Source organism: Eulemur rufifrons, chromosome 6, assembly GCF_041146395.1.
Source record: "Eulemur rufifrons isolate Redbay chromosome 6, OSU_ERuf_1, whole genome shotgun sequence".
NCBI classification, from domain to species: domain Eukaryota; kingdom Metazoa; phylum Chordata; class Mammalia; order Primates; family Lemuridae; genus Eulemur; species Eulemur rufifrons.
The window spans coordinates 36,485,211-36,512,341 of record NC_090988.1 but is presented as its reverse complement, the minus strand read 5'-3'; the positions used below and the strand labels follow the sequence as shown (position 1 = coordinate 36,512,341).

The following is a 27,131-nucleotide window of genomic DNA, read 5'->3' as shown; positions in this document are numbered from 1 at the left end:
GAGAGACTCCGATTGGACTAGCTTGGGTCAAGTGGCCCTTCAGGTCTCATCTGCTCTCAAATGGGAGTAGTGAGTAGTGGTGGATGAGAAGGGTTTTTAAATGCAGACATGGCTACTTGCCAGAACTTATCCCTGTGGATGGATGGTTGTAGAAGATGGCTCTTGGAAATGGGGTATTGGCTGGGCATGAAAGTTGTGTACTTTATAGAGAATTCCAGGTTAGGAAGCATTTGCCTCTTGCACGCCTTCTCTCAGTGAACATTCAGGGCTGGGCAAGGAGCTTGGGTGAGGTGCACAGAGGGCCTGGGCACTGTTGGACACATCTCCCCTCCTCCTCTCTACCCAGCCTCTCCTCTTCCTGTGGCCTTTTCTCTGGAAATGTCCTTTAAGCACTCTTCCTTCAGAGAGTCCCAGAGACTATACTCCTAAAATCAGTCATTTAGTGAAGGTTTGTTGGATTGTGCCTACCTCCTCTTCCTTCCTTTAACTCTGTTGCCACCACCCCCTCTTCTCACATCCAAGGCAACAAGACCCTTCCTTGAGAAGTTCCAGGAAGACACCTGACCGTCCAGAAGCAGGTGCCAAATGGACTAGTTGTACATCATTATGGGAACATTTGGAATTCAGAGCTTGAGCAGAATTAATTTGGTGTATTGTTATGCCTTTACACACACATACACATGCATGCACAAACACACATGCACACACACACGCACACACCAGGATAGATCTAAACCCCCCAAATCTAGTCTGTTTAGGGTCAAACCTTGGTTCTAGCTGAAAGAGAAGAACACTGTCTTAGTCCATTGTCTGCTGCTATAACAATACCACAGATGAGGTAATTTATGAGCAATAGAAGTGTATTTGTCAGAAGATGAGCTATGAGTTAAAAAGAAAAAAAAAACAAGTTTATTTGGTTCACGGTTCTGGAGGCTGGGACGTCCAAGAGTATGGCACCAGCATTTAGCAAGGGCTGCATTATTTCTTGGTGGAAGGGCAGAAGGTGGAACTAACCCATGAGACAGAGATTCAGACAGAACTCATTCTTTTATGAAGAGCCCATTCCCATGATAACTAACCTACTCCTGTGATAACACCATTAATTCATTCATAGGGGTGGAGCCCTCATGGCCTAATTGCCTCTTAAAGGCCCACCTTTTAATACTGTTACAATGGGGATTAAGTTTCTAACACATGAAATTTGGGGGACACATTCAAACCATAGCGAACACCCATCTTTTACCTACCAAGTGGCTACAGTGGCTTAGTCACCCCTTGGTCAAGCTGGCAGTAGTTGGACTCCTCCATCTCTCCAGCTATGTGGGGCTTAGGGAAAAACTCAGAGAAACCCTGGAAATTAATTCCTACCTAAGAAGGGGTGCAGTACAGTTTTGCTGTCCTCATGAGCTCCAGTCGTAAGTGGGAGCACTGAATTAAAAAATCACAGCACAGCCCTGGGTGCCCTGACTCTTCCACTGACTGATGCCACACGTACACCCCACCCTCAGAACTATTAGCAGAAGTTCCTAGGGCCCAGCATCCTGTGGCTCAGGCAGCAGTTAAGCTTAGCACTCAAATAGTAATCACAGAAACGGTTTCAACAGGCTGTCTACTTTGAACCTTACCCAGAACTGGCAAGGAGAAGGTAAGATGGGAACAGAGCATCTTCAAGTTATTGGGCCCAGTTCTAGTTACCATGCACTTCCTCTCTTTCTCCAAGCAAGGGACACTAACTCATGGGTAGAGGCGCAAGTGGGACTACCGTTTGACTTTGTGCAAGTATCGTAGCTCGTTTTCCTTCAGTTTTCTCATTTGTCAAATGGAGCTGAGGTGAGGATTAAATGAGGTTCTCTTGTAGAGCTCTTGGCACAGTGGTTGGGACATGTTAAGTCCCCAGTAATATATGTTAGCTTTTGTTGACATTTTTCAAGTATCTATTAAGTACCAAAGCCCGTGGTAGGCGTTTTACCGATAGTCATTTTAATCCTCAACAATAATCCTGCAAAATCAATCTTGATAGTTTCATTTGAGAAGATGGAATCTCCCGGAAGTCAAGTCATGTGTCCAAGGTGAACTGCTATGTGCATGAAGGTGCCAGAATCAAACCAGGTCGGCCTGGCCACAAAGCCTGTGCCATCTCTGTGGTTTCAAGAGTAAACAGTATGTGAGCAGACTTGCTTCTGTGTAAATGGGACCAGAGCCATCAGGCTAAACAACTCCCTCTCCACGCAGTACAGGGTCATTCATATCCACTGAGTAAACAGACCATTCTGGGCAAGAATTCCCTTGTGTCAACTTGCCTGTTCTAGGAATTCTCAGTATATACATTGGAGCCCAACCAAAAATTCAGCGTGAGTCTTGTCTTTCTTGAAATCCCCCCTAAGGGGCTTAGCTAATAATAAACTAAAGGACTTTCCCATGAGGTGGTTGCGCCCACGGGACTCTCCCTTGTATCTCCCAAAGGATGACTTTTTGGAATGATTCTGCTACACCTCAGAGTCCCATATCTCCAAGGAGTCAGGGAGCATAGCTAACCCCCATCATAGGCTCACTGCCTTGATACCTCCCTTCCGCCCCATAGTCTGAATGAGCTCTCCCTGCTTTGTTCTCGTGGTACCCCCGCAAACATCTGTGAGAGCACCTTGTCACATTGCCTTTGCTCGTGTCCTTGCCTCTCTTCCCACCAGAGAGAGAGCAGAATGCTACGTCCTACTCACCTTGGAGCCCTAGAATTTATCACACTTCCTGGAAGAACAGTAATAACTACAGTGTTGTCATAGTTGATATTAAGTAAGTACTTACTGTATGCCTTTTGAAGTAGGTACTGTTGTGATACTTTAAAGGCAAAGAAACTGAAACACAAAGAAGTTCGTTTGCTTCCAGAGTCACAAAACCATTAAGTGGTAGAGCTGGATATGAACCCAGGCAATTTGATTCTAGAACCATGCTTTTAACCAGTACTCTGTAATGCCTCCATGTAGTAGATGCTTAATTAATTAATATTTGTAAATGGATACACACGTGAATGTAATTGCTGTGGTTTGAGAAGTATGACATGACCTGTGATGTATTAAATCTGTGCCATAATGAGCTATGTTGTAATGAGGTTCTTCTGTTATTCAGTTTCTATTATTCTGTAGTTCATCTCTATGCATGTTTGCACAGGGGAGGCAGTATAGTGATATATTGTGAACATGCGTTAGATAGAAAAGCAACTTCTGTCTCTACCATTGGTGAGCATCACTTCTGTGGGCAAGTTACTTATCCTTTCTTAGTGTCATTTTTCTCAACTGGAAAGTAGGAATTATACCTACTACCTCATATAGTAAACTTAGAGTAAATGAAATAGTGTGAGTTGAACATTCCTGGAACACAGTACTCATTCAAAAAACATGAGCAGATATTGTTATTACTATTGTCATAAACGTTGTTTTTAAAACTTTATAATCTAGAGCACTACTTCCTATCAGTGGACAAGGAGTCCTGAGCCAGTGTGAGTGATACTGAATAATATTGCTGCAGCCTGAAGTCTAAAGTCACCAAACTCAGGACAGAGAATGAATGCAGACCATGAATTTCAGAGGTCTGCAAAACATTCCAGAACTAATGCAGCCCTCGTCCAATATCCACATCTTTGTCCTATAGTGTACACTATGTGGTTCAGGGAGACTGGGTGGAGGAGGGAGCCAGGGGAGTCCATGTCAGTACCGGCCATCTGATGAGCAGTGGCTTCGAGGTGAGCAGCCGGTTCAAAGGTTGGGTGGACAGGTGTATAACAAAGGCTGCCAGAAGATCATGAGACTACTGAATACCTAATAGCTAATAAGAGCTGTGATATATTGTTCAGTTGGCATTGAAGTCGGCACACACTAGAGACTCATTCATTCATTCAACAATATTTTTGAGCCAGGCACTCTTATAAGCTCAGGGAATCAATAATGACCAAAACAGATAAAGTTCAGAATAAGCAGGTCCTTTTAAACTTTATATGCATCCTCTCCATTCACAGAGTCATTGTAGCAACACTGTGATGTAGATAATACCATTTCCGCTTGATAGATGAGGGGGCGAGGCTCAGAGAGGTTAAATACCTTGCCTAAGGATTCATAATTGGAAAGTGGTGAACCCAAGGTTTGAATCTAGGTCTTTGTGTAGCTAAAGTCCGTTCTTTAGCCGCAATGTGACACTGCCTATCAAGGAAATAACAAATGCTGGGATCGTGTGTGTGTGTGTGTGTGTGTGTGTGTGTGTCAGAGGGGAGGGGCATGTGTTAATTCAGAATTCTATCTAAGTAGCTGTCACTGTGACATAGCAGTAATTGTGATCGTCATCGATTGGCAAAACACAAGGCGCTTTGGTTGTGATTTCTGTTCTTGAGCTCAGTCTGTCATTTTATTGCTTCAGATCAAAATCAATATGTACTTGGCTGCCCTCAACAGAGAGAAGAACTTGGTACTTAGGTTGATAACTAGGTAGGAGCTCTGAGACCTAGTGGCTCATTCCTAGGCATGCCTGCTTCGTAACTCCTGGACAAGGAGCCTGAACAGTGCCAGTGGGCACCATGATTGTGGAGATGATGTCAAACCCAGGGAGCTCGTGCTCAAACTTTATTCAGAAAAAGGGGAATGCTGTGGTCCCTCCAGGGCTGGGGGAGCTGGTGGCAGGGGTAGCTAGTGGGCTGCTGACTCCTTTGTTCAGGACTCCTGCCTGCTGCTTTTCCATGGATTGGGAAGGAAGTTTCAGAGGCAGCATTTCAAATGCCACAGAAAGAAAGAAGGGGCAGGATAATTGGTCACTGAAATGGGGCATAAAGAGCCCAAAAGTGCTGCTCTGCTCTGGATCAGGATCTTGGTGACCTCATTTTGTTTCTAGGGGATGCTATTGTTTCTACGAAGCACAGCTACTTCTTAGCTTTACAAGTCTGCTCCTTCAGTCTGTCAGTTCAGAAGCTGTTCCATTGCTCTCTGATCCCATCGACATGATTCCACAGTGCAAGGATCGTGCTGTCAAGTGGGAAGGACTTTGCAGTGGGACATCAGGAGACCCAGATTCTAGCCTTGGCTCTGCCCCAGCTTGTGGGGGGACCCTGGACAAGTGCCTTCACTCCTCTGGGCTTTCCTCATCACACGCATGAAGCCAAAGGAGGGGAACTGCATGTTGATGTTTCCTACGATCCCTTCTGGCTCTAAAGTTGTGAGATTGCCATCTGATACTTGCGGTGTCTTCTTAATTTTCACATTCTGCGTTCAAAACCACATTTTCTGCCCCTTTAGTGCATCATTCTTCCTATTGCTTCAAAGCCCATAGTGCTGGTTTTGAATGTCTTTTAGCTATTCGTTAAATTAGTGAATAACTGTAGGAGGAAATAATGAAGGAATGCAACCACCGTCAACATGCTGGTGTCACTTCCAGACTTGGGTTCTCCGTGTTTCAGTGTGGGTTGCTGGGAGGCTGGAGCACTGCAGTGGTGCGGGCACATGGAAATCCTTTCTAACCGCCATTGCCACTGCTGCTGTTACGATTCTGTGCCTCATTTTCTGCAAATACGAGACAGTGTGCATATGGTTTTGTAACCTTTTCTCAATAATGAAGATTTCTTTATATGTCACTAACAGTCTCGTCTTTAACATTAATGGCTGCATCCTTTTCTGTTGCAGAGTTGACAGTAGTTTGTTTAACCAGTCCATTACTCTTATACATAACATTCATTCAACTTTTTCCATATTATAAGCAACATATCTAAATATTTTAATTTATTTTAAAAAGACAATGCTTTTGTAACAGGAAAAATGTTTTCTTGCAACAAGAAACACTCATCCCATGGCACTATCCATCTACCCTGCCTGTTAAGCTAAAACGGTGGAGAAGTCTGTGTAGGAAGGTGATACAGTGACTTAGGACACGCCAGCTTGGCTGACCACACGTGGAAACTCAGTGATCACCATCAGTTACGTTGCATTGAGTGAGAGGAAAGCAGTTTTCCTAAATCCAAAGCATTGCCCCTTTCCCGTCTGGAACAGGATTAGGGGAAAATGTGGGGCCGGAGCATATGGGAAGAGGATGCAGCCAGAGGCTGGAGGCCTGGGCTTGAAACTCCTCTCTGCTGTCTGGCCCCAGGAGAAGAGCTTACCTCTCTGGACCTTGGTTTATCTTTTCTATGCCTGGGAGTATTAGTAGTATTGTTAATATCACGGGCTTGGAAGATGGAAGCAGGGGAGGTTGTGAGCATAAAATGAAATGGTAGGTATAGGATTAAATTGGAAGCTTGAAAGTCAGTGTTGTAGAGAAGCGGGTTGTTGAGAGCATGGGGTCACTAGTTCTTTGTGTACTCTCCTCTCTGACGTATCTATAGTTAACAGTGTTTTTTGAGAAAATCCTTACCGTATCCACCACCACTGTTAAGTGGGAGCAAAAGCAGCAATTCAATCCTCTACTATTTGCATGGCTTTTTATTTTTAATCCTTGCCAGATGTAGACTGGCAGTGAGCCCAGAGAGTGAGCACTTTCGGATAGAGGTAGTTTTGTTCTTGTCTCCCTTCTAGACAAAGAATTTTTGAAGGAAAAGGAGAAGTTAGAAATGGAGCTGGCAGCAGTGCGGACTGCGAGTGAGGACCATCGGAGACACATCGAGATCCTGGACCAGGCTCTGAGCAACGCCCAGGCCAGGGTCATCAAACTGGAAGAGGAGGTGAGACCAGGCGGTGGGGCTTGGGGGTGGGGGCAGAGCCCACTGGGCCTCCACATGCTTTTCCTAACCCAGCTGCTTTAATCAGAGCCAATTCCAAGGAGTCGAAACAGGGGAGGGATGTGGGAAATCTCCCAAATAAAAATGAATAAAAACAGACTTCATCTACCCCAGAGCCAGGCGAAGTATGCAAGGCACACATGAGTGTCATCAGCAAAGGGCTCGCCCTCAATCTGAAGCCCGGCCTGCGGCTTCCTGCTTGGCAGGTGTCCAGGGCTGGAAATAAATGGAAGGACTGGAGACCACAGGTGCCCGTAGAGAAAGAGACTAACAATCTTTAAAAAATAGCTCCAGTGCTGTGTTCTCAATTGTGTAGAAAAAGGCGCAAAAGTCTTCTAATGGGGGTGGCGTGGAGGTGGTGTTCAGCAGATCTGTCTCCAATTTCCAGAAGTTGGCTCAGCCGCACAGTGATCCCCCCATCCAGGAAATTGTGATTCCACTCAAGCATTTTGGGTTTAGTAGTTTCTGATGAAATCAACCCTTTTATGTTTTATGAGGTGGACTTTCCCGTTAAGCCTGACTGAGGAATTAGAATGACCATTTCTGGGGCCCAGGCTAGGGGTTCTAGGCTGTAGATGCAGAGGCAGAAAAGGCGGGAGGTGTAGCCGGGCAGACAGGAGCCTGCTGCCTGCGCCTCGGAGCTTCCTGGGGTGGCGGCAGGTGCCTCTGTTCTGGGGCTGAAAAAGCTTAACTGAGATAGTCTACCTAAAGTACTTAGCCTGGTACTTGGCACTTGGTACTTGGTACTTGGCACACAGAAAGCAGTACTGTTATTAATCCAACTGTTGTCCCTTCAGAAAACATCTCCTGATGCTGGGTAACTCGGATGTCTCAGCAAACTTCAACTGCAAGGATAAAGCCACTAAAGAGGAAGATTGCTAAGTAACAAAGATGTTGCCCGTTAGAAACCTTTTAAAAACCGCAAGTTCTGTGTAGAAACTACAATTTTAATATTAGCTTGAGGGTGCAGCCCCACAGTACTTTCCTTGTCACCCCTAAGGAACTTTTTTAATGTGGAAAGGTCCACCACCTTTTGGTGGCCTCAGCCCCTAAAGACAGGAGGTCCGTCTGAGTCCGGAAGGCAGGGGCTCCTCAGCGTTGCTATCACTGAAACCACTTACTGAGCTGGCACCTCCATGTGTGCAGTGGAGAATTGTGATTTTTGAAATCTTTTAGTTTTAATATTTTTATTAAAGTAAAAATGAGTTGTGAGCTCCTTGAAGACAGGTTCTTTATAATCACCATTATGGGTCTTTTCTTGACATTTTATTTATATAAAATCTTTGGTTGGTTGAATGTAGCCTCTCCAAAATGCCTCATGTGTCTGGCTTCCAGTGTCACTCCTTGTTCTTATTAAAGTTTCTTTTGAACGGCCTTAATTCCGTTCAGAGGCTGAGTGCCTCCCATAATTTGCCATGGTGGTCAGGAACGGACTCTAGAGCCAGACTGCTGTAAATGAGAACCCTGGCTCCACGACCTATCAGCTATGTGACCTTGAGCAAGTCACTTAACCTTGGAGAGTTTTCTCACCTCATAAATGGAGATAATACAGGACTTTACCCCTTACTGTTATTGGAAGGATTAAATGAGATGCTACATATAAAGCACGATGCTTGGCATGGGAGTGCTCTGAAAATGTTGGCTGACATAATTACTCTTATTAATCCTCTTCCTCATGATATACGCCTTGCTAGACTTAAGGTTAATACAAAGGTAAAGGAGACAGATTCATGCCTTTAAGGATCTTGCAGTTTTTAGGGGTAATAGTAATTCATTCATTTAACAAATTCTACTAGATGCAGGACACTATTCCAGGCATTGGGGACGTACTGTTCACTCTGCCCAGCAGGGACCAAAATAGATAAATTTTGTGGTGCTTATGTTCTGGTGGCTACACCGTCAGAAAACTGGATACAGTGGAGGATATAGTAAGTGGTGGATGAACAGCATAACACAAAATATTTGATCAGATGGCACTTCTAAGAAGCATAGAAACCACCCTTGGGTCCTGAAGTCTGTTGAATTGAGCAATCAGAGGGCCAGATGAAATCCGGTTCTAATGCAGATAGAGAAAAGTCTGGAAAGTTGCTGCCCCCTCCTTGAAAGGTCAGAAGCATCTCCAGTTGAGTCCAGTGGCTTCAGGTAGGACAGGATATAGGCATAACTCACGGCAGTGCTGCCTGCTAAGTCAGAAACCGCACTTAGCAGCAAGCTCTCAAATCACCAGCATGTTCCAGCTTGCCAGTGTAAGCATGGGCTGAACTCAAGACTGAATCACCTGCAAGGCATCTGCACACCCAGGTGCAGAATGACAGGAAATAGCGTCTGGTGTCTTCTCACCCAGGACCAGAGCAAGTAAATGCCTCAGCCAGATTTTTGGCACCAGCCAATTCCCAGAAAGTTAGAAATGTTCCCAGGATTTATGAACATGGGCCAAACTCCTAATTGGAAGAAAACAAAGTCCGAGGGTAAGAGTTTGAAGTTGCTCAGGATTCTAAATCCATACCTGGTGTGACATTTACATGAATTGTTTTAGCTTTAATTTCCATCCCCTCAGTTATTGTGCTGTTTGAGTGTTCATTATGCCCTTCCTGTCTCTTCAGGGCTGTCAACTTATCTATGAGGGACTTTGAAATCTTACGGAGAAAGTTACTCCATAAATATCTATATCAAGAAATTTTTATATTTATTCAAACATACACAAATGGGTACACATGCATGTATACATTCATACATACTTTATTAAAAGAGTAATTTATATTTATTATCGAAAATTTGAAAAACACAGAAAAGAATAAAAAAGTTGTTTTGTCATACAGATAAACATGATTAATGCTTTAAGTATATCCTTCCAGTCTTTGGTTCATGGATAACTAGGTAGATGTAAACAGGCAGACAGAAGTTGTGATAATGTTGTATATATATTTTAGTTCTGGATTTTTCATTTAACATTATAGAATAAACATTTCTTCATGATATTAAAACTCTTTATTAACCTCATTTCCAGTGCCTGTGAATGCGGTTATTATTAAGCAGCAGCCAAGCATTGAGCTCAGAGCTGTGCAGATTACCAAAGGTGCCCCCGTGAGGCCTTCAGTTCCAAACATCTGAGCCATTTGAGGTGTAGCTGATGGCCTCTGTGTAACTCTTTTCTGTCCCAGCACACCTGCGGAATAGAAGTAGGGTGGCGGAAGGTACATGCACCTGTGGTTTCAATAGGATCCTCAGGTAATCTGACCCCCACCTCCACCCCAGCTTTGAGGATCACTGGTCTAAATTATGTGCTGTTTTCTACTCTTCTCGACTCAGTTACGAGAGAAGCAAGCATATGTGGAGAAAGTGGAGAAGCTGCAGCAGGCCCTGACCCAGCTACAGTCTGCATGTGAGAAGCGGGAGCAGATGGAGCGCAGGCTGCGGACCTGGCTGGAGAGGGAGCTGGACGCACTGAGAACGCAGCAGGTGAGGGTCTGGGCGTGGGCCAGAGGAGGAATCAGATGCGTTCATTCAGCAGACGTGTGGGGCATCCACCGAGGGCCAGGCACTGTGGTCTGCACGGAGGATGCAGAGGGAAACAAGAACTCCTGTCCTCAGTGAACCCCACAGCACCAGTGGAGGAGTTGGGCTGTCCACTTGCTGTAGAGTGACAGACGTCCTCACAGAGAGAAAACAGTCACTGACTTGGGGCTGGGGAGGGGGAAGTGCGGCTTTAGCCACTTCACAGAGGAGGCCTTTTGAGCGGGCCTTTGAAAGCTGAGTTTCTTGGGCAGTCAGGAGCAAGAACATCAGCAGTGGAGGGAGGTATGTGTAGAGGAGAGGGCTGTGAAATAGCATGGCAGGTCCAGGGTGGCGGGGTGCAGCTAGCTAGGGGAGGTGGCTGGTGAGAAGGCAAAGGCAGTTCGTGGAGGGCATTTGGTCAAGTTGAGAGGTGGGGCTTTCTCCTGTGGTCCACAGAGCACCAGCTGCTGGGAGATGTTTAAGCTGGAGAGAAATATGGTGCAAGGGATTGGGGAGGTGCCTCTGGTGGTGTCAGGGGACTGTTGGAGGGCGGATGTTGAAGTCAGAAGCCAGCCTGAAGGCTGTCAGAGCAGTCTGGGTGTCGTGACAGTGGGAACTCGTGGAGGATTGGAGGCAAGAGCTATAGGGGAGTGAAATTAGCAGGACATGATGATCAGTGGATTTTCAGAGGTAAAGGAGAGGAAGGAGATCAGGACCATCCTCAGAAAATAATATTAGTCATAAGCTCCTATCCCTTATGCCTTTCCTTGTTAGCTGGTGATGTAACTCAGCTGTGAGTAACCACAGAGCAAAGCACCCCAGGGGCCACGTGTGCCACACAAGCGGGAAGAAGACCGGTCAAAGGCTCCTGGCTCCAGGCAGCGTGTCCATCATCAGCCAGCATGCTGGGCAGAGCCCCTTGTGCAGCTGATGAAGGGTGTGCTCTAAATTAGGATACCAGGGAGACGCTAGGCAGCGCTCCATGGAGTTATCTACTGGATAGGGCATAGTGGCTGTGGTTGAAACACTTGAAAACACTTGAAGGCATGCACCCAGGCCAGCTCAGCCCTCTCGCAGGGCAGGCCCGTGCAGTTCCTTCTGGGTGTGTGCACTTGGCTGGGGAAGGAGGTATTAGTGAGATTGCCCAGAAAACTAAGAAACCCACCCCAGCCTCCCACCATGTTGGCATAGTTGATAGCTCGTAAGGAAGGGTGGGTCCGCCTCTGGACTTCTGATATTTACAATCTGTGCCACATACCCTAGCACTGGAGTTAAGCCCTTCAGCTGTTCTCTGTCACTCAGTTCTCGAGATCTTAGCTTTCTCAACTTGCAGGCAGGGCTTCCCTGGTTCCAGGTACAGTGCTGGCACACAACAGACACAAGTCTTTGGCTGACCGAATGGACACATCTCATTCTTAGAGCAAAAAAGAATGTTCTTTTCCAGTTAATATGCCATCCACACCCTACGGTAATATTACTTCTCCTTGGCCAGTCTGTTTTGAGATCTGTGAAACCAGACTCAATTACATTACCCTTGTTGCATATCAAGAAGAAACATGAGATTAGAATTATTTGAAAAATATCTTAATTGCCACAGAGGACAGTTCACCGTATGCACACTCAGACCCTTGCACACTCACCCACATTTTTTTCCTCAGACGGGCAAAAACAACATTCCTGCTGTGCGTGAAGGCTGCTGACAGATTTGTGTACCAGTGGAGGACAGAACTTTCAGAGTTGAGGCTCTCCAGGGAAATTCCTCTGCTTGCGTTCTGGATTTGTCTTTGGGAGCTGATAGCAGGCCCAGCTGTGTATGGCTGACATGAGACAAGAGGGAGACAGTCTCTAGAGTGAAATGGAACTGTGATGCTTAGCATCTCCTTAAAAATAGTATTACACTTTGGTTTTTTTGTTTCTTAAATGAGAACATTAATCCATTGCCTGTGATGTGAAATACACTCAGGGATTTTCCTGTTGCTCTACGTACTCATCAAAAAGATAAGTCCAGGTTGAGTATACCTTATCCGAAATTCTTGGAACCAGAAGTGTTGGGATTTTGGATTTTTGGATTTGGGATTCTCAACCTGTATTTTTTTTCTTTAATACTTGTTTATTTTCTAATTTTACCAGTGAGCACCCATGATCTTATAGCCAGAAAAGGAAAACATTACAAAAAAAAAATGCACCCCCAAAATCTTGATTTTTTTCACTAGCTCCCATGACAGATACTATAAAGGATAAAGTCTGGTCAAATGCATGTCTGGAGCCTGTGGGCTGGTGTGGAGGCAGCTCCGCCTGCCTCACCAAGGACAGGGTCATCTGAGGAACTTGACGTCTCAGGGAAAGGGTGTCCGGGGCCTCTCCGGTCTCCTCCCCTTCATTCACCCTCGGGCAGCTCATGCGTGTGCCTGCGCCTTCTTGGCACAGACGTGGGCAGCCCCGGGAAAGCCTTCCACAGGCCAAGCCCTTCCCTGTTCCCCTGTGTCAAAAGAGACATTTATCTGACCCCTTTAGAAAGCACACTGAGGTCACACTATCACAAGGCCCCTGGTCATGTCTACCCTCAACAAAACAGTAAGACTAACCACACTGCCTTGTCACTTCCCACAGGGCGTTATTCTTTGAGAGAGTAACTTAGAGAACTTGTTGAATCACCCCGTGCAAAGGCTCAGCCCATAGACTGAGGCCAGGACATGGCTGAGCCTCTTCATCTAGCCCCCTCCAACACAGAGTCCCAGGGTGAGGTGCCCTGGGCCCTTAGCAGGGTGGGTACACTGGGGATGAGCAGAGTGGCATGGAATTGTGTACTTATTCGGAGCATGGGTTACAGGGTTAGACCAACCAGGGCTGAATCCTGCCTCCTCCTACAAGAAAAGCAGCCTTGGGTAAGTAACCTTTCCGAGCCTCCACTTTTGGTCTGGAAAGTGAGGCAGATAAATTATATTTATCTCGTACTTGTAACTACAAACAAGAAAGTCTGCACAAAGTGCTTATCAGAGCACCTTGCACTTAGCAATTTACTAAGGAAGAATAGCTCTCATTGCTGTTCATATTCCCATTATTCCCCCCAGTCATTTGAAGGCTTAGGGCATTCTTGATACCCTCTCCCCAATTCTGCCCTTACCCCCACTATTCCAGTCCCACTGAAAAAAATGTTGAAAGAAGTGTGGCTGATGAAAGAGGGGGGCAGACAGAGAAAGATAGGTCAGGACAATAGAACTTACAGAAAAGAGAAGCTCGCAATGAATAATTCCTGTTATTACAAGTAACCTCTCTACTATGGGAGGTGAAGTAGTACTTCAGCATCATTGGAAGCTCGGAGAGAAGTGAAAGAGAAATAAAGATAAAAGAGGGAGGGGAATTTACATTTTTAAGAACTCACAATTTCATCTTTACAGACAGCTCAAAGTAATTTTCACATCTTACTTCCACAGTAGTCCTGTAAAATAGAAGAGAGAAGGTTCTTGAAAAGGAAAATGAGGCACAGGGAAGTTAAGGGGCCAGCCATGTGGCTGATGAGGACACTCCTCCCTTGTGAACACACTGAGTGCAGAGATGTTGTCTGTTGTGCTCACTGTTGCATCCCCGGCACACGGTACGTGCTCGGTGAATGCTGGTGGACTCGCTCGCTGAGTGGGCAGCAGAGGCTGCCCACCTGCCCCTCAGTCTGTTTTTCCGGCTAGCACACTTGCCCGTTAGACCATGCTGCCTCTCTACCCTTGAATGCTGACATTCACACATTTGTTTAAATAACTCTTAATGACCTGAATTAGGGGAGCTGTGAAGAGTTGTCATGATCTCATGTGAGGTCAAGAGGATTCTGCAAAAATAAGCCAGCTGAGATGGTAACAGAAGGGATTTAGATAGAAACTGACAAGCATAGATGGCAGCTTAGTGAGGCCGTGGGAGCTTTTTCTTGGAAAGTTTCTAAAAATAGGGGAGCTTCTCATCTCGGTGGACCGGTTCATTTGTCCTCTTGCCTGAGTCCGGGTGCCTGGCCAGATGGGGTCGGTGACTTCCTGTATAGGTCAGGTGAGGACAGACAAGTGCTTTACACTGTGTTCTTACTTAAATGTTGGTCACTGGCAAGCTTCCACTTGCTAGAATAATTTATATTTGTAGCTATAAAAAATTGAATAGAAACATATGGTTTACAAAAAGCCCATAGGCCGTTCTCTCTGGTAGGACTAGATTCCATTAGTGCAGCTCAAATGCCCAGCTGTTGCTGTGGATAATTCCTCAATCCTTTTCTTAATCTAGGGCATTATGTGGTTCTGGGTATAGCATTCACATACCTCTCACCTTGCACCCAGCTCTGCATTTTAAATTTGCAATCGCTGGAAAACAAGAGGGGAATGTGCATCTAGGGGACGTAGAATAACTGGAATGAAATCATTCTCCCCTCAGGTGCGAAGGAGCCTGATCACACTAGGACTGGGCCCCAGCCCTGAGACCCCAGCATGACCTGTCTCCACTGCTGGTCTGAAGTCAGAACCTCCTGAAAACCCCGTCGTCCTCTACATCATGCTCTTTAGGGGAATTAGTGTCCCTGAGTTAAAGAAAAAAACCTGAAGTGTGAATATCTCAGTTTGTGAGCAATCTAGACAACCACCGCTTTTTTTCTCTTACTGATGACAAGGGCTGAAAAGTGAACTTGTCTTGCATTAGATGTCTCCCACTGTCATAGGCATGATCTAATTTGATTCTCATTTTCAGGCCAGAGTAGGGTGGGTATTAATACCTCCTTTCCCAGACTGCAGCTAAGGAGCGTGCAAGTTAGGGCATCTCCCTCTTCTTTTGCCTTTCCATTTTTTCTCCCGGTTTCGGGGAAACAAACAACTGGAATCACTTCGTTGAATTCTGGAGAAAGTGTCCTAGACCAGGAGGCCAAGACTTAATTCCTGTTCTTGCTTTAGGTATAAATTAACTGCAAGACATTGTCATGCAAACGCCTTGAGCTGTGGAGCCAGGCAGATCCGGGTTTGAACCCTGACCCTACTATTGATTAGCTGACAGACATCGATCCATTCTTTTAACCTCTCAGAAACTTAGTTTATCATCTGTAAAAGTGTCTGTTTTGCAGAGCTCCGTGAGAATCAGATGTGCTAGAGGAGTTTGGGGGTGAAGTAGCGTGGTGTTACGACCCCCTGAGTTTGGCTCCATACCTTGCAGAGAGGGAGCAAGGGTGTGAGTTGCTGCAGGAGCTGGGGGGCCATGTGTGCGCTGTGGGGGCAGCTGTGCAGACAGGGTTGGTGCGGTTGTGAGCATCAAGATGCTATTTCTGCTCCCCTAGAAACACGGAAATGGCCAGCCAGCCAGCATGCCAGAGTACAACGCTCCGGCCCTCATGGAACTTGTGAGGGAGAAGGAGGAGCGGATCCTGGCCCTGGAGGCCGACATGACCAAGTGGGAGCAGAAGTACCTGGAGGAGAGCACCATTCGACACTTCGCCATGAATGCCGCAGCCACCGCTGCAGCTGAGAGGTGAGGTGGCGGAACCCTGGTGGTCATAAAGGCACAGTTGGAAAAGAAATCAAAACAAAACACACAGGGTGTCTAGAGAGGTCCAGAGGCCCACCTAAGGAGTGAGATCAGCTGAAAATGATTTTTCAATGGCTATATTGCTGGTCAGAGAGCAAGGTGGTGCCGCATTTCTGGAGGGGATTTGAAATATGTACCTTCCCTTTGGTTCCAAAATTCTAGTTCTAGACATTTGTCTGAAGGAAATCATTATGTAAGTGTCTGAAGATTTATGTCTGAGGATGTTTGTCTTGGTGTTGTTGAAAATACTAATACACTTAAAACAGCCCAGAGTCCAACAAAAGGCAATCCAATTTAAAGCACATGCATACAGTGGAAAGCTATGTGATTGTTAAGAATGATGTTGTGGAAGTTTTTACCTCTTTTGCCTAACTTTCTTTTTGTAGGTACACAGCGTTATCTTTCCCCTAAAAAGTACCTCAAAATGTATAGTAACTCACAAAAATAACTCACAAACATTCTGCTAAAATATTAATATATTGTTGTCTGAATGAGCAAGGTAGTTTCCTTTTGACCTTTGGTTGCTGGATCTCACTCAGGTGCAAAATTTAGGGTCAGGTAGGATTCTCAAATGTCAAAGAAGCAACCAGAAAACTGGACTTCTTGATAAATAAGAGCTATAGTTATACCATTTAGGATGGTAGGACATGAACCAAGTGAGAGGAGAATAAGCCAAGGGTGCCACCAGTCCTGTAGCAGTTCCACATGGCCTTGGGAAGGGTTATTTCCTTAGTGAGTACAAGCAGCCCTGTGGGCCAGAGAGGGAATGCTTTATAAGGTATGTATGGGCTCTCAGGTTCATTACTCAGATAGGAAAGCATCACCAGGAGCACGCCCAGGTGTTAGCTCTAGGAACTGCAGAAAGCAGCGTCACCAGGTGGGCACCTGCGCTGGGCGCCATGGTACTCTTGCACCTAGGAAGACCTGCAGACCCATGTGGAAAATAATCATTTTGGAATGATTTTCTAGTACTCGCATATCGTTTATGCATGTCTATGCTGTGAGGGGAAACAGGCCACAGTAGTCATTTGAGCGAGACTTCGGGAGCAGGAATAGACACTTGAGATGGATGTGTTGTGGCAAAGCTTTGGAGCCGCGGGGTGAGAGTTGGAGGGAAGTTGCAGCCTCCAGTTAGGTCCCTGCACTGTTTGGGTGGTAACGGGGATGCCCTTTGGAACATTGGAGGTTTTTTTTTTTACATACTTGAAATGTTTTTATTTTCAGCTTTTTGTTTTCTAAGCTAACAACTAGATCACCTCTCTATCTTGGAGAGGAGAACAGACTATCGTAAAGTTCCAGAGAGATTTGGCCTTCTTTGCCAGATGTTGTCTAATGCATCGTTGTCCGTGACCGCCCTGGGAGTTTCCTTTCTCCATGTGATTTTAATGGAAAGAACACTGCTTAGGGAGGCAAGACACCTACACCCAAGGCTCCTCCCTCTGTCACTGGCGGGGGTGTGTGATCCCGGACAAGCCCTTCTGAGTGTCACTTACCTCACATGTGAAATGGAAATGATACTTCTTGATGAGTTAAGAGCTGGGAACCTGACCACCTGCCTCTGGCTGAGGACACTAAAACCCCAATAGCAATGTAAATTTGTTACCTTGGTGGGATGGCACAGGGGCCTCTATGTGTCATTGTTGTTTCAACTTCCATTGGTTTATCACGTTGGATGTCTGTTTGGGCTCCCAGGCCCTGTGGGATGAATGGGCCTGGAATGTAAAATCAGAAGAGGGGGATGGGCAGGTCTGAAGCATAGACCCTGTGGTGGGCCCAGGAGAGGGTGGGGGGAGTAGAACCAGGCAGACCCCAAACACAGTCACCCGTTCACACAGTTCTAGGCCCAGCCTTGCTCTTCATCTTTCATGCAAGGGGAAATGGCTCTTACCCCAGAGAATAAGAGTTCCACGGGATTTACCCAGTCCTGTTATTCCCCTTCTCGGCCCTTTCTGGAGTCCTAGATGGATGCCTGCGGTCCCTTTCCATCATCCCTCCCCTTGCCCGCTTCTTTGCTTCCACATATATTTATTGAGCATCTAACAAGTCTATGGGAAACCACCCTTCTCTTTAACTGTCCCACAGTCTGGGGGTGGGGGAGAAATAGGTCCAGAAAAGCTCAGATGTTTGGCTCCAGTCTAAACGTTCTTTTCAGAGAAAACCTCTGTAATTTCAGCATTGCTTTTCTGTGGATACTAAGAGAAAAAAGGAAAATGGAGCATTTTTAAGAAAGGTTGGAATTTTGAGCTTTGTCTAGATGCTAAATGGCTGCAGATAAATTGGTAAAAATGACTATTTCCAGCCATTAGTTTTGTGACTTCTCAGCCACAGATGCATACTTCACTTTTATAAGCAATGATTTTTAAACAAAGAAAATAATTTTTGCACACCAGCTGGTTTTGCCATCTTTATGCAACTTGATGCTGTTAATCAGAATGTTTAGAGATTGAGATTATTTTTTATGTGTGGGGAAGGTTTTAAAACTTTTTACAAATTTCAAAGCAGTGTATTTTTTTTCAAATTTGTATGTGTTTGCTAAGTTGTTTTCATCTAATTGTATATGCCATCCTTACTTGCAGTATAAACATGAATTTTTAAATTTGTCTCCGGGTCCATGTGAATTCTCCAGAAGTAAATTGGTTGAAAATGTTTCTAGCCTCTAATTACTGTATTGATTATTTTTTGTGGCTCATAGGGTAAATTTATAATTTTATAAATATGTTGAAAGCATTTTTCTTTGCTTTCTACATCATTTGGCTACTTTGATGCATCTTCAGCCACAGTTTGCACTTTTTTGTGCCATGTTCTCATGTATGCCCTCTGGCTCATTTATTTTATCTTTGTGCATTTGAGGCCTTCTTCATTAGGACATATGAAACTTCCAGGAGTGTAGAGTGATGGTTAAGGGCATGTAAGGCCATGGACTTTAGAGTCGTAAATTTCTAGGTTTGAATCCATTTCCACCATTCACTAACTGGATGCTCTTGGAAAAGTCACCTAACTCTGGTGTCTTCATCTGTAAGCTAAGGATAATTATACCTGCTGCACAAGTTGTGAGAATCAAATGTGTCTACCCAATCCCTGCGTGAAATCAATGCCCATTGATTGATAGCCGTTGTTAAAAAGGGGTGAAAGAAGGGCCTCTTTTTTGCTGTTATGGGATGTTCTAGAAAAGAGCTTTAAGGTTTCCAATATGATTATGGCATTGGAATATGAAGCTAAAGAGATGCAAAATATTTGGCTACATCGTGTCTTACTAACTTAGTACTCACGTAATCAGAGGCATTATTGTGCCTTTCATCGTGAGACATGCTTATCTCATTCACATGGCACAGTTATCTTATTTTTACTAATCATTGTTAGTTAGGAGTAATTGAATTGACAAAACCAGAGGCAGCAATAGCTATCTTTGATCAGTTGCTTTCACTCGACAGCTGCTTGCAGGTAACCTGCTCTTTACCCATGTCTGCTCCTCCCCTCGTTGCACCCACCTTGACGGAACTTGTCCAGGACAGAGTGTCTGTTGTCTTCATCTTTCTGCCCTGGGACCCAGCATGTTTGTTACACTGAACTAACCTGAATCCTAGGCAGGGGCCCATAAAACAAGAAGAGAGGCAGAATGTAAATGTGAAGGAAGACTTTGGGTTGGAGCCGCGCTGTCTGGGAGACCAGTCTCAGTTTCAAGTATTTGCTGAGCCCACATTGTACTGTAAAATACTGAGATAGGTGCTAGATGGGTGATAAATAGAAATAAAACTTTAACTCTGATTAGAAAAGTGAGATAAGACAAGTATGTAAAAGTACAAGCAAGGAAACATCAGCAAATATATTAATAGTAGTAGTATCCATATGTCAGTAGATGAAATCTATGGGTGCCTGATTGACATATTCATAACATGCCACATAGCTTAATACATAATGCTGTCAGTAGACGGGGCAGGGGAGTTTGATTTTTCAATTTTATTTTGTTTTCCTTAGATATTATCTTAATTCTATCAAGTTTAGGAAAAGAATTGGCCAGGATCTCAGAGGGGAAATGTAGGTGAAGGAGTCTGCGGAGGGATATTTTTAGCCTCATGCCCCATGGTTGCCTCTCCACGGGCATTGGTCCCATTTTCAGTATCAGTGTCGGATGAGATTGAAAACTGAGCTGGGGAAATGGGGAGGGGGCTTTTATGAACCACTAGGAGGTGCAGAGCAGACCTCTGTTCCAGCACCAGCCCCAGCCTCTCCATTCTGTGTCTGGGTGCGATGAAACAAAGCAAGAAGCCTTTCCTCGATCCAATGCGTGTCCTGTGTTGCCAGGGACACCACGATCATCAACCACTCTCGGAATGGCAGCTACGGGGAGAGCTCGCTGGAGGCCCACATCTGGCAGGAGGAGGAGGAGGTGGCGCAGGCCAACAGGAGGTGTCAGGACATGGAGTACACGTAAGGGACAGCCACGTGCAGTCGTTTGCCCCCAGGCCCCGAGGGAGTCCCACCAGCCCGTGTCTGCACTCACACTCAGCCCTTCCAGAGAGGACTGCATCTCTGTCCTGCTCAGAACGGCTGTGAGCTTGAAGTCTCCAAAAACTCTCCTCCCCACACCCCACCATGGAGAAAAGGGAAAGGCTCAAAGCTAAGCAAGTGGTTCCACTCGGCAACAGGACTGGTGCCAGAGGTCTCTGGGGGAAACTGCATGTCGGAGGCAGGTTTTAAGATGGAGGCTGAGTCTATGACAGAAGAATTTAGATGCCCGTGTTATTTCTGGGTATCTGTCTCTACAACCTTCCAGACGGTATGAGCTGGAAAGGAGAAACAGATCATATTCCAAGGTTCAGAGTTTTTAAACCAGGATTTATATGTTCCAGCCAAAAATAAAGAACTTACTTAGCTAATGCACTCTTCTGATGGGCTACACAAGATTTCCAGCAGGCTTTTTTGACGTAATAAAAGTAGCCTGCCTTCCTTGACCATCTGATGGCCTGTGGAGCCCTGGGAGCCCTGAGCCTCTTGTTTTGCAGATGTGAGAACAGGGCTGCATAGCTGAGCCATGGACAGGCTCAGTGAGTTGCTATCAGAGTTGCAAAAAGAACTCAGGTGTTTGCACGTTCTCACTTTTGGTCATAGGAGGTGGGGTGGGGGAGAAATTATTTTCTTCCAGAGAACCTGCTCATCTTTTTGTTTTTTTCTTAGACAGTAGAGAAATTGGCTTTAGTTGAAAGCTCACCCTGTTTCTATGCTTCCCTATCACCCTCCTAATACTAGACCTTGTAAGTGTGGTCCCTGGGCCCACGTTGGTCCAGGAAGTCCTAGTAGATGGCCACGGTCATCCTGGACTCCTCCCAGGAGTCCAGAGTCTCCTGAGGTGCCAGAGAAGGTGCACCCCTTTGACCTACTAGGAAAGATCCATCTTAGGCAATTTGGAGATTGTAAGTGCGAAGCCTTGCACAGCACTTGACGATCCCGACTTAACAATCAAAGTCCTGGGTCAGCCCAGGAGAGATGTTTCGAGCTTTTCTAGCCAAATGGATTTTTATTAAGTGTTTGGTTTGGTTTGGTTTTACAGTATTAAAAATCTCCATGCCAAAATCATAGAGAAGGATGCCATGATCAAGGTGCTTCAGCAGCGATCCCGTAAAGATGCCGGGAAGACGGACACCTCGAGCCTGCGGCCTGCCCGCTCCGTCCCGTCCATCGCGGCGGCCACTGGGACGCACTCGCGCCAGACCTCTCTTACCAGCAGCCAGCTGGCCGAAGAGAAGAAGGAAGAGAAGACCTGGAAGGGGAGCATAGGTGAGCCCCACGCCCCGTCAGACTAGTGTCTGAAAGGCAAGGCCTCCCTTCCCGCCACTTGTGGGACACAGAAGTACCACTGAGTATCTCCTCCTCTCGGTTTCCTCATCTGTAAAATGGAGAGGAAAGTCCATCATACTTCGGTTGTGGGAATTCACTGAGCTATGTGGAAATACTGTGTGAATTCTAAAGGTTACACCACTGCAGTCGCTGTGAGCTGTGGGTGACTCATCCTAATTAGCATCTGTTGTTGAAAGTTGAGGTGACCCTTATAACACAGAATGGTCTGATGGAAAAACCTGGAGACATCAGGCCTAGAACTTGGCTCTGCCCCAGGCCAGTTACTTGCAGGCTCCACCTCTGCTTCCGTGTCTGGGAAACGAGGACGGTGTCTGCCTGCTGTACCCCCTGGGCCGTGGTGACCAAATGAGACAAAGGGGAGCAGTTGGAAGAAGTGCTCTCTAGCAGAAGGGACGCTGGGATGGGTTTTGCTGGTGACACAGGCACAGTTCGGAGGAGCAGTCTGCAAGTGTGGCCTTAGCCAGGAGAGGGTGTCCTGGGGCGAGGGCGGGGCTCGCCCGGCGGGGCGGCTGAGCTGGAGAGGAAGCGGGCTGTTCCCACACACACGTCCTCCGCACCCTTCCCCTGCACTCGGCCCTTCTTTGATGCAGTTCCCCGGGTCAGCGTGTGTTTTTGTTTCTCTGTGGAACCGAGAGCCAGTTTTCCTCAGCACGGGACCCCAGAGGAGCCTGGCTGCTTTGTGCCAAAGGGGATAAGAGCTTCCATATGAACCCAAAAGAGCTGAGGGGATCAGAGGCTCCCAGCCGGAATCTCTGGAATCTCCGTTTGAAGTCCCTCCGCTGGTGGCTTCAGCAGCCCCTGGCCTCAAAGGAAACGTACTTCAAAGAGGACATGCGTGGACAGCAGCTGAGATCATCAAAGACCATCCCGAGGACTTTAGCTCCCAGCCCAGTTAGAGAGCAGGGAGGCAGTGCTCGGACAGGCCTGGTTCAGGAGTTTAAAATTTGCCCGGCTCCGATGGAACCCTCCCTGGGAGAAGCCCGTTTGTGACATCAGCCAGGCAGGCGTCTCTCTGGTGTCTGCATCCGTAGCCCCCAGGATTCGGCGTGTCTAAACCAGGCTTGGGGGCCTGAGGGCTGTGGTCTGGAGGCCGATTGCTGAGTTCTCTGCGCTGGTATTCCTCCTCCGTGCTGTACTCGGTGTCCACGCGGCACAAACAGGGAGGGCCCGGGCAGCGGCACACATTCCTGGGCCCCACGTCTTCTCACTGTCTCCTGCCTGATGGGCTCTGGAAGGACGTGGAGGTAACAGCGTATACCTTCCTGATCACCCAGGGGCTCCCAGGAGAGGGGGCTGGCTAGCAGTGTATTCCACCTGTCGCCCCCGTCAAGCACATCCTGTCAGACTCTGGAGTTTCAGCAGGTGGGGTGATGAGGAGGAAAGAGCATGGGTTGGACTCCAAGTCAGGCACAGCTGGGTTTGAAACCTATTTCTGCCACTTCTTAGCTGTGAGATGTGAATGTCCCCAAGCTTCTGTTTCCTTCTCTGTAAGATGGAGGATAAGACCTACTTCCAAGAAACGCTGTGAAATATAAAGTAAGATGATGTGCGAAGCACCTGGGCAAAGACCTCTGCTCCCCACAGCGTGGTCCCTGGACCGGCAGCACGGGCCTCACCTGGGAGCTTGTTAGAAAGGCAGAATCCCAGGCTCAACTCACCGGATCGTCTTCCCTTTAAACATGTAGCTGAGTAATTGGTATGCATGTTGCATTTTAAGAAGCACTGCTGTAGACACACCGAATTGCCTGAGTTATGAGTGGGCGCCTTGAAACAGCCCTGGTGAGGATGCTTCCTGAACTGCTGGCTAGCTAACAAGATAAGCAAACAAATACTTGATTGTGCTTACCACCTCTCTGTAGGCTAGCATTCTGGAGCACTGGCACTTCCCTGAATGTGTGCTGTACTTAAAAAAGCCACTGTCCTGTCCGGCTTTGCAGGAAGGCTTGGAGGAAAATGGGCAGCCCTGCACACCATGCTGCCCTTTTCCACAGCCAGCACGCCCTCTTCTCCACCCCAGCCTTGCTACTCGAGGGGAAGAAGGGGAGGGCTAAGCGGCCTTTCCCAGGATCCCAGGTGGCTTCCTGTTTCTTGTGGGCTACAGATTTCCACTGCAGAGATCTCTTTTACAGGCTACCATAAACAACCCAGTGGTTGCCCCTACCAGGAAGCATATTTGACTTTGACCCTGGGCCTGTGGAAGACCATCCATTCATAACCAAGAGTGGGGTGGAATTATGAACTATTCAGAAGAGCAGCAGGCCAGTGGGAACATGTCTAGGACCAGAGAGGCCTTGTAGTTTTTCTTAAGCACACAGCCACTGCTTCAGGCCAGCCCTCCTAGGACACGTTAGGGGTAGCTAGCACGGTCTCTAGAAAGCCTGGCAGGAACCTGCCCACCACTCCTGCTCTGAATATGAGGCACCCCTTCTCTGTTCTTTCATACCACCCTGTGAATAATTTTATCCTACAATTTATCGTATTGTATTATAAGCAGTTTACTTGACAACTTCTCCACCCTCCAAAAAACAAAAAAACCAAACTGATTTTTTAGGGAGAGGACTAGGTCTTTTGTTTTTTAATTCTTTCATTGTTTTGCATTTTTATCAGGCAATAATTAGTGCTTATTAAATGCTTGGAGAATGAAGCAATCCTCAGTCAAGAAGGAAAGGGTCTCCAAGACTAGCTTTTTAAAAGAATGTCATTGAAAAGCTGTCCTCTGCCCTCAGGGCTGCTGCTGGGGAAGGAGCACCACGAGCATGCCTCTGCACCCCTGCTGCCACCCTCGTCTGCCTCAGCACTGTCGCCCGCAGCCTCCACCACGGCGGCCAGCAGTGCCCACGCCAAGACGGGCAGCAAGGACAGCAGCACACAGACGGACAAAAGCGCGGAACTCTTCTGGCCCAGTTTGGCCTCCCTCCCCACCCGAGGCCGGCTGAGCACGGCCCCTTCCAACAGCCCTGTCCTGAAACACCCAGCGGCCAAAGGGACCTCGGAGAAACTGGGTATGTGCTCCCCACCTCCTTTACACCCCTGGAAACCATGATCTGCCCGGCCTGAGAGAGAGGGGTGTTTGGTTGAGCTGGAGAGGGAACAGGAGCACCAGTCAGCCCTCACTTTATGGGTTTATTTTAATGATTATGGTTATCCAAGTGCACTTGGGCTATGTGTGCTCTTTCTTATTATGGAAATGAAACGTGTGTAGATACCCTTCGTTTATTGCCATTTAAAATAAATACATTGCTTGAATCTACCAGGGTAATACATGCTTTAAACTAACCCTTTTCCATAAGGGATGAAAATGGACCCTCTGAGGGATGGCAGGGAATTGGTGCCCCCCAGCGTGTCTGGGAGCGAGTAGTAGGCACTGGACTTCACAGGCCTCCAGTTCATAGACGTTGCTTCAAGACATTGACTTGCCAAGGATTCGGGCCTCGGTGGAGGACGTCCTGATTGAAAGAGAAAGTGGATTTAACTGCAGAGTCTTTTAACCTATGGAAGAGCACTTGGGCCAGGACTAATGAATTGTTTAAAATATATAAGAGAAGGCAGCTTGGGAGATGTGAGCTTTGCAATGAGTCCAGAAGTGTCCAGGGGAAGAATAGACTTGGCCTTGGACTGATCATAGTCATGGAGCCAGCTCTTTACAGGAATTCTTTTGAGGAGGTGGGGCTATTCAGGGCATAAGTTAGCTGTTTCCTCCAAGGGGGCTTTTTATTTTCACCTTTCAAAACAGACAAGTAAATATAGTGTTGTCATTTTTTAGAGATGTAATTCTTAGGATGCACTTTTCCAAGTAAGGCAGAGAACATGTAAAAAATGCCTGGCTCAGAGTGTGCACGTGATAGTTTTGAGTAGAGGGCCAGTGGGTATGAGGGGCTCCCACACAAAGGCCCAGTGTCATCGTCACCCACTTAATCCTCTTCCATCACCATCCTGGTTTTTATCTGTGTCTGAATCCTGGGCCAGTCATTCCATGTTTTCCCACTGTGGGCCGGATGATCTGGCCTTGTGAGGATCCTGGGTGAGTGGTGGGTTTGAAATGAGTCCATTTTAGAGAGACCTTGTCAAACCCACGACCCCCCCTAAATAATGGGCTGGTCATGTTTCCTCTTTATCTGGCAGAGAACTCTCCTGGCCACGCGAAGTCACCTGACCACAGAGGCCGTGTCAGCAGCTTGCTGCACAAGCCCGAGTTCCCGGATGGAGAGATGATGGAAGTTCTCATCTAACGCCGCCATCCCTGTGGAACGTCACAACAGAACATTGACAAACAAGGAAAGTGGCAGAGAGGGAGAAGAAAGATCGAGAAGGTTGTGGTTGAGAAATCAGGAATGATTTGAAATGATAAAGATTTCAGATTAGTAAGAACACTTTTTATAAATGTTAAAAACAAAAACAGGAGACCTACATGACTGAAGATGGAAGAGAATGCTATGGATTTTTCTTACATATGGTGGGAGAGAGAAGATACATGTAGGTTTGGAAACAAAGTTAAGAAGAAATAGGAAATGGAATTTTTCACTGTACAGAAAATGTATCTCTTGGGGAGGTTCTGTGTACCCCCATTCTCTGGTTATAAACACATAAATCCGAACACGGATCTTCCTTGAAATACTCCCATTCTCCTTGCTTCTTAGCATGTTTGGTTTAAGAAGAACCTCCTAGAAATCTTTAGAGCCCATCTTGGCGTAATGCAATATAACCTGTGCCATCCGTGAGGTATCCTGTAAGTGTGTGTGGGTGTGGCAGTGAGAAGAAACATCCAGGGGTGATGAGGAATTTGAAAGGTGGCCTTCACTTGATTACCTGTTTGGTTTGGATTTTCAGGAGATTATTGGGCTTCTTAGCATTTCTGGATTCTGCAGTACTTTCTAAACAGGATGGAAGCATTATGATCTTAGCCCTTATCCTCCCTGACTTCTCTGAGTTCATCTCTGTCTCTACTTTACTCTCTTTAATTTTACTTTTGTTCCTTCTATTTATTTCTTTTTAATAGACATGGCAGCCTTCCTCAGGTGTGGGATTTATGAGATCATCATAGGCACTATCAGCATTCCTGCTGTTTACAGTGCCCAGTAGGACAAAGCCACACGCTGGCTTCCTGGCTACTTCTTCCACCTTTGCATGGTTGGGCTGCAGCTGTTAACGTCATTGTGACTGTGAACTGGGTAAGCTTTGAGGAGGCAGAAGATTCCCTGGGTCACTGTGACATCTTGCATTAAGATCATGGCACTGGTTTTTTTCTGTCTCACATCAGCTTTCTTATAAGGAGCTTGGTATTTCCACCCCATGGCTCTGTTGGGGAAGATTTTTCAGGACAGCACTCCAGGAAACAGATGACAGTTTACAAGCAGTTGTCTTGGTGGCATCCAGCATCTCACCAGGCACCCTTGTACTGCTGTCTTGTCTTGTGGCTCACAAGCATATTGGCCACTCCTCCCGCCCCCTTGCACTCCTCTGGTTACTGCTGATGAGACTTTCGTGACATCAGTGT

The 27,131-nt window shown here is 46.6% G+C and overlaps 1 protein-coding gene across 1 annotated transcript in view; it reads left to right on the top strand.

The window, feature by feature from the left end:
• The window catches only part of AMOTL1 (angiomotin like 1), an 89,066-nt gene extending 63,200 nt beyond the window's left edge, over positions 1–25,866 (top strand). Inside the window, exons 7-13 of the mRNA XM_069469051.1 lie at positions 6,543–6,688; positions 10,055–10,204; positions 15,534–15,724; positions 20,084–20,209; positions 21,330–21,556; positions 24,364–24,639; positions 25,760–25,866. Coding sequence (XP_069325152.1) covers positions 6,543–6,688; positions 10,055–10,204; positions 15,534–15,724; positions 20,084–20,209; positions 21,330–21,556; positions 24,364–24,639; positions 25,760–25,866 — 1,223 coding nt within the window. The remainder of the gene's footprint in view (positions 1–6,542; positions 6,689–10,054; positions 10,205–15,533; positions 15,725–20,083; positions 20,210–21,329; positions 21,557–24,363; positions 24,640–25,759) is intronic.
• Positions 25,867–27,131: the final 1,265 nt, after the last annotated feature.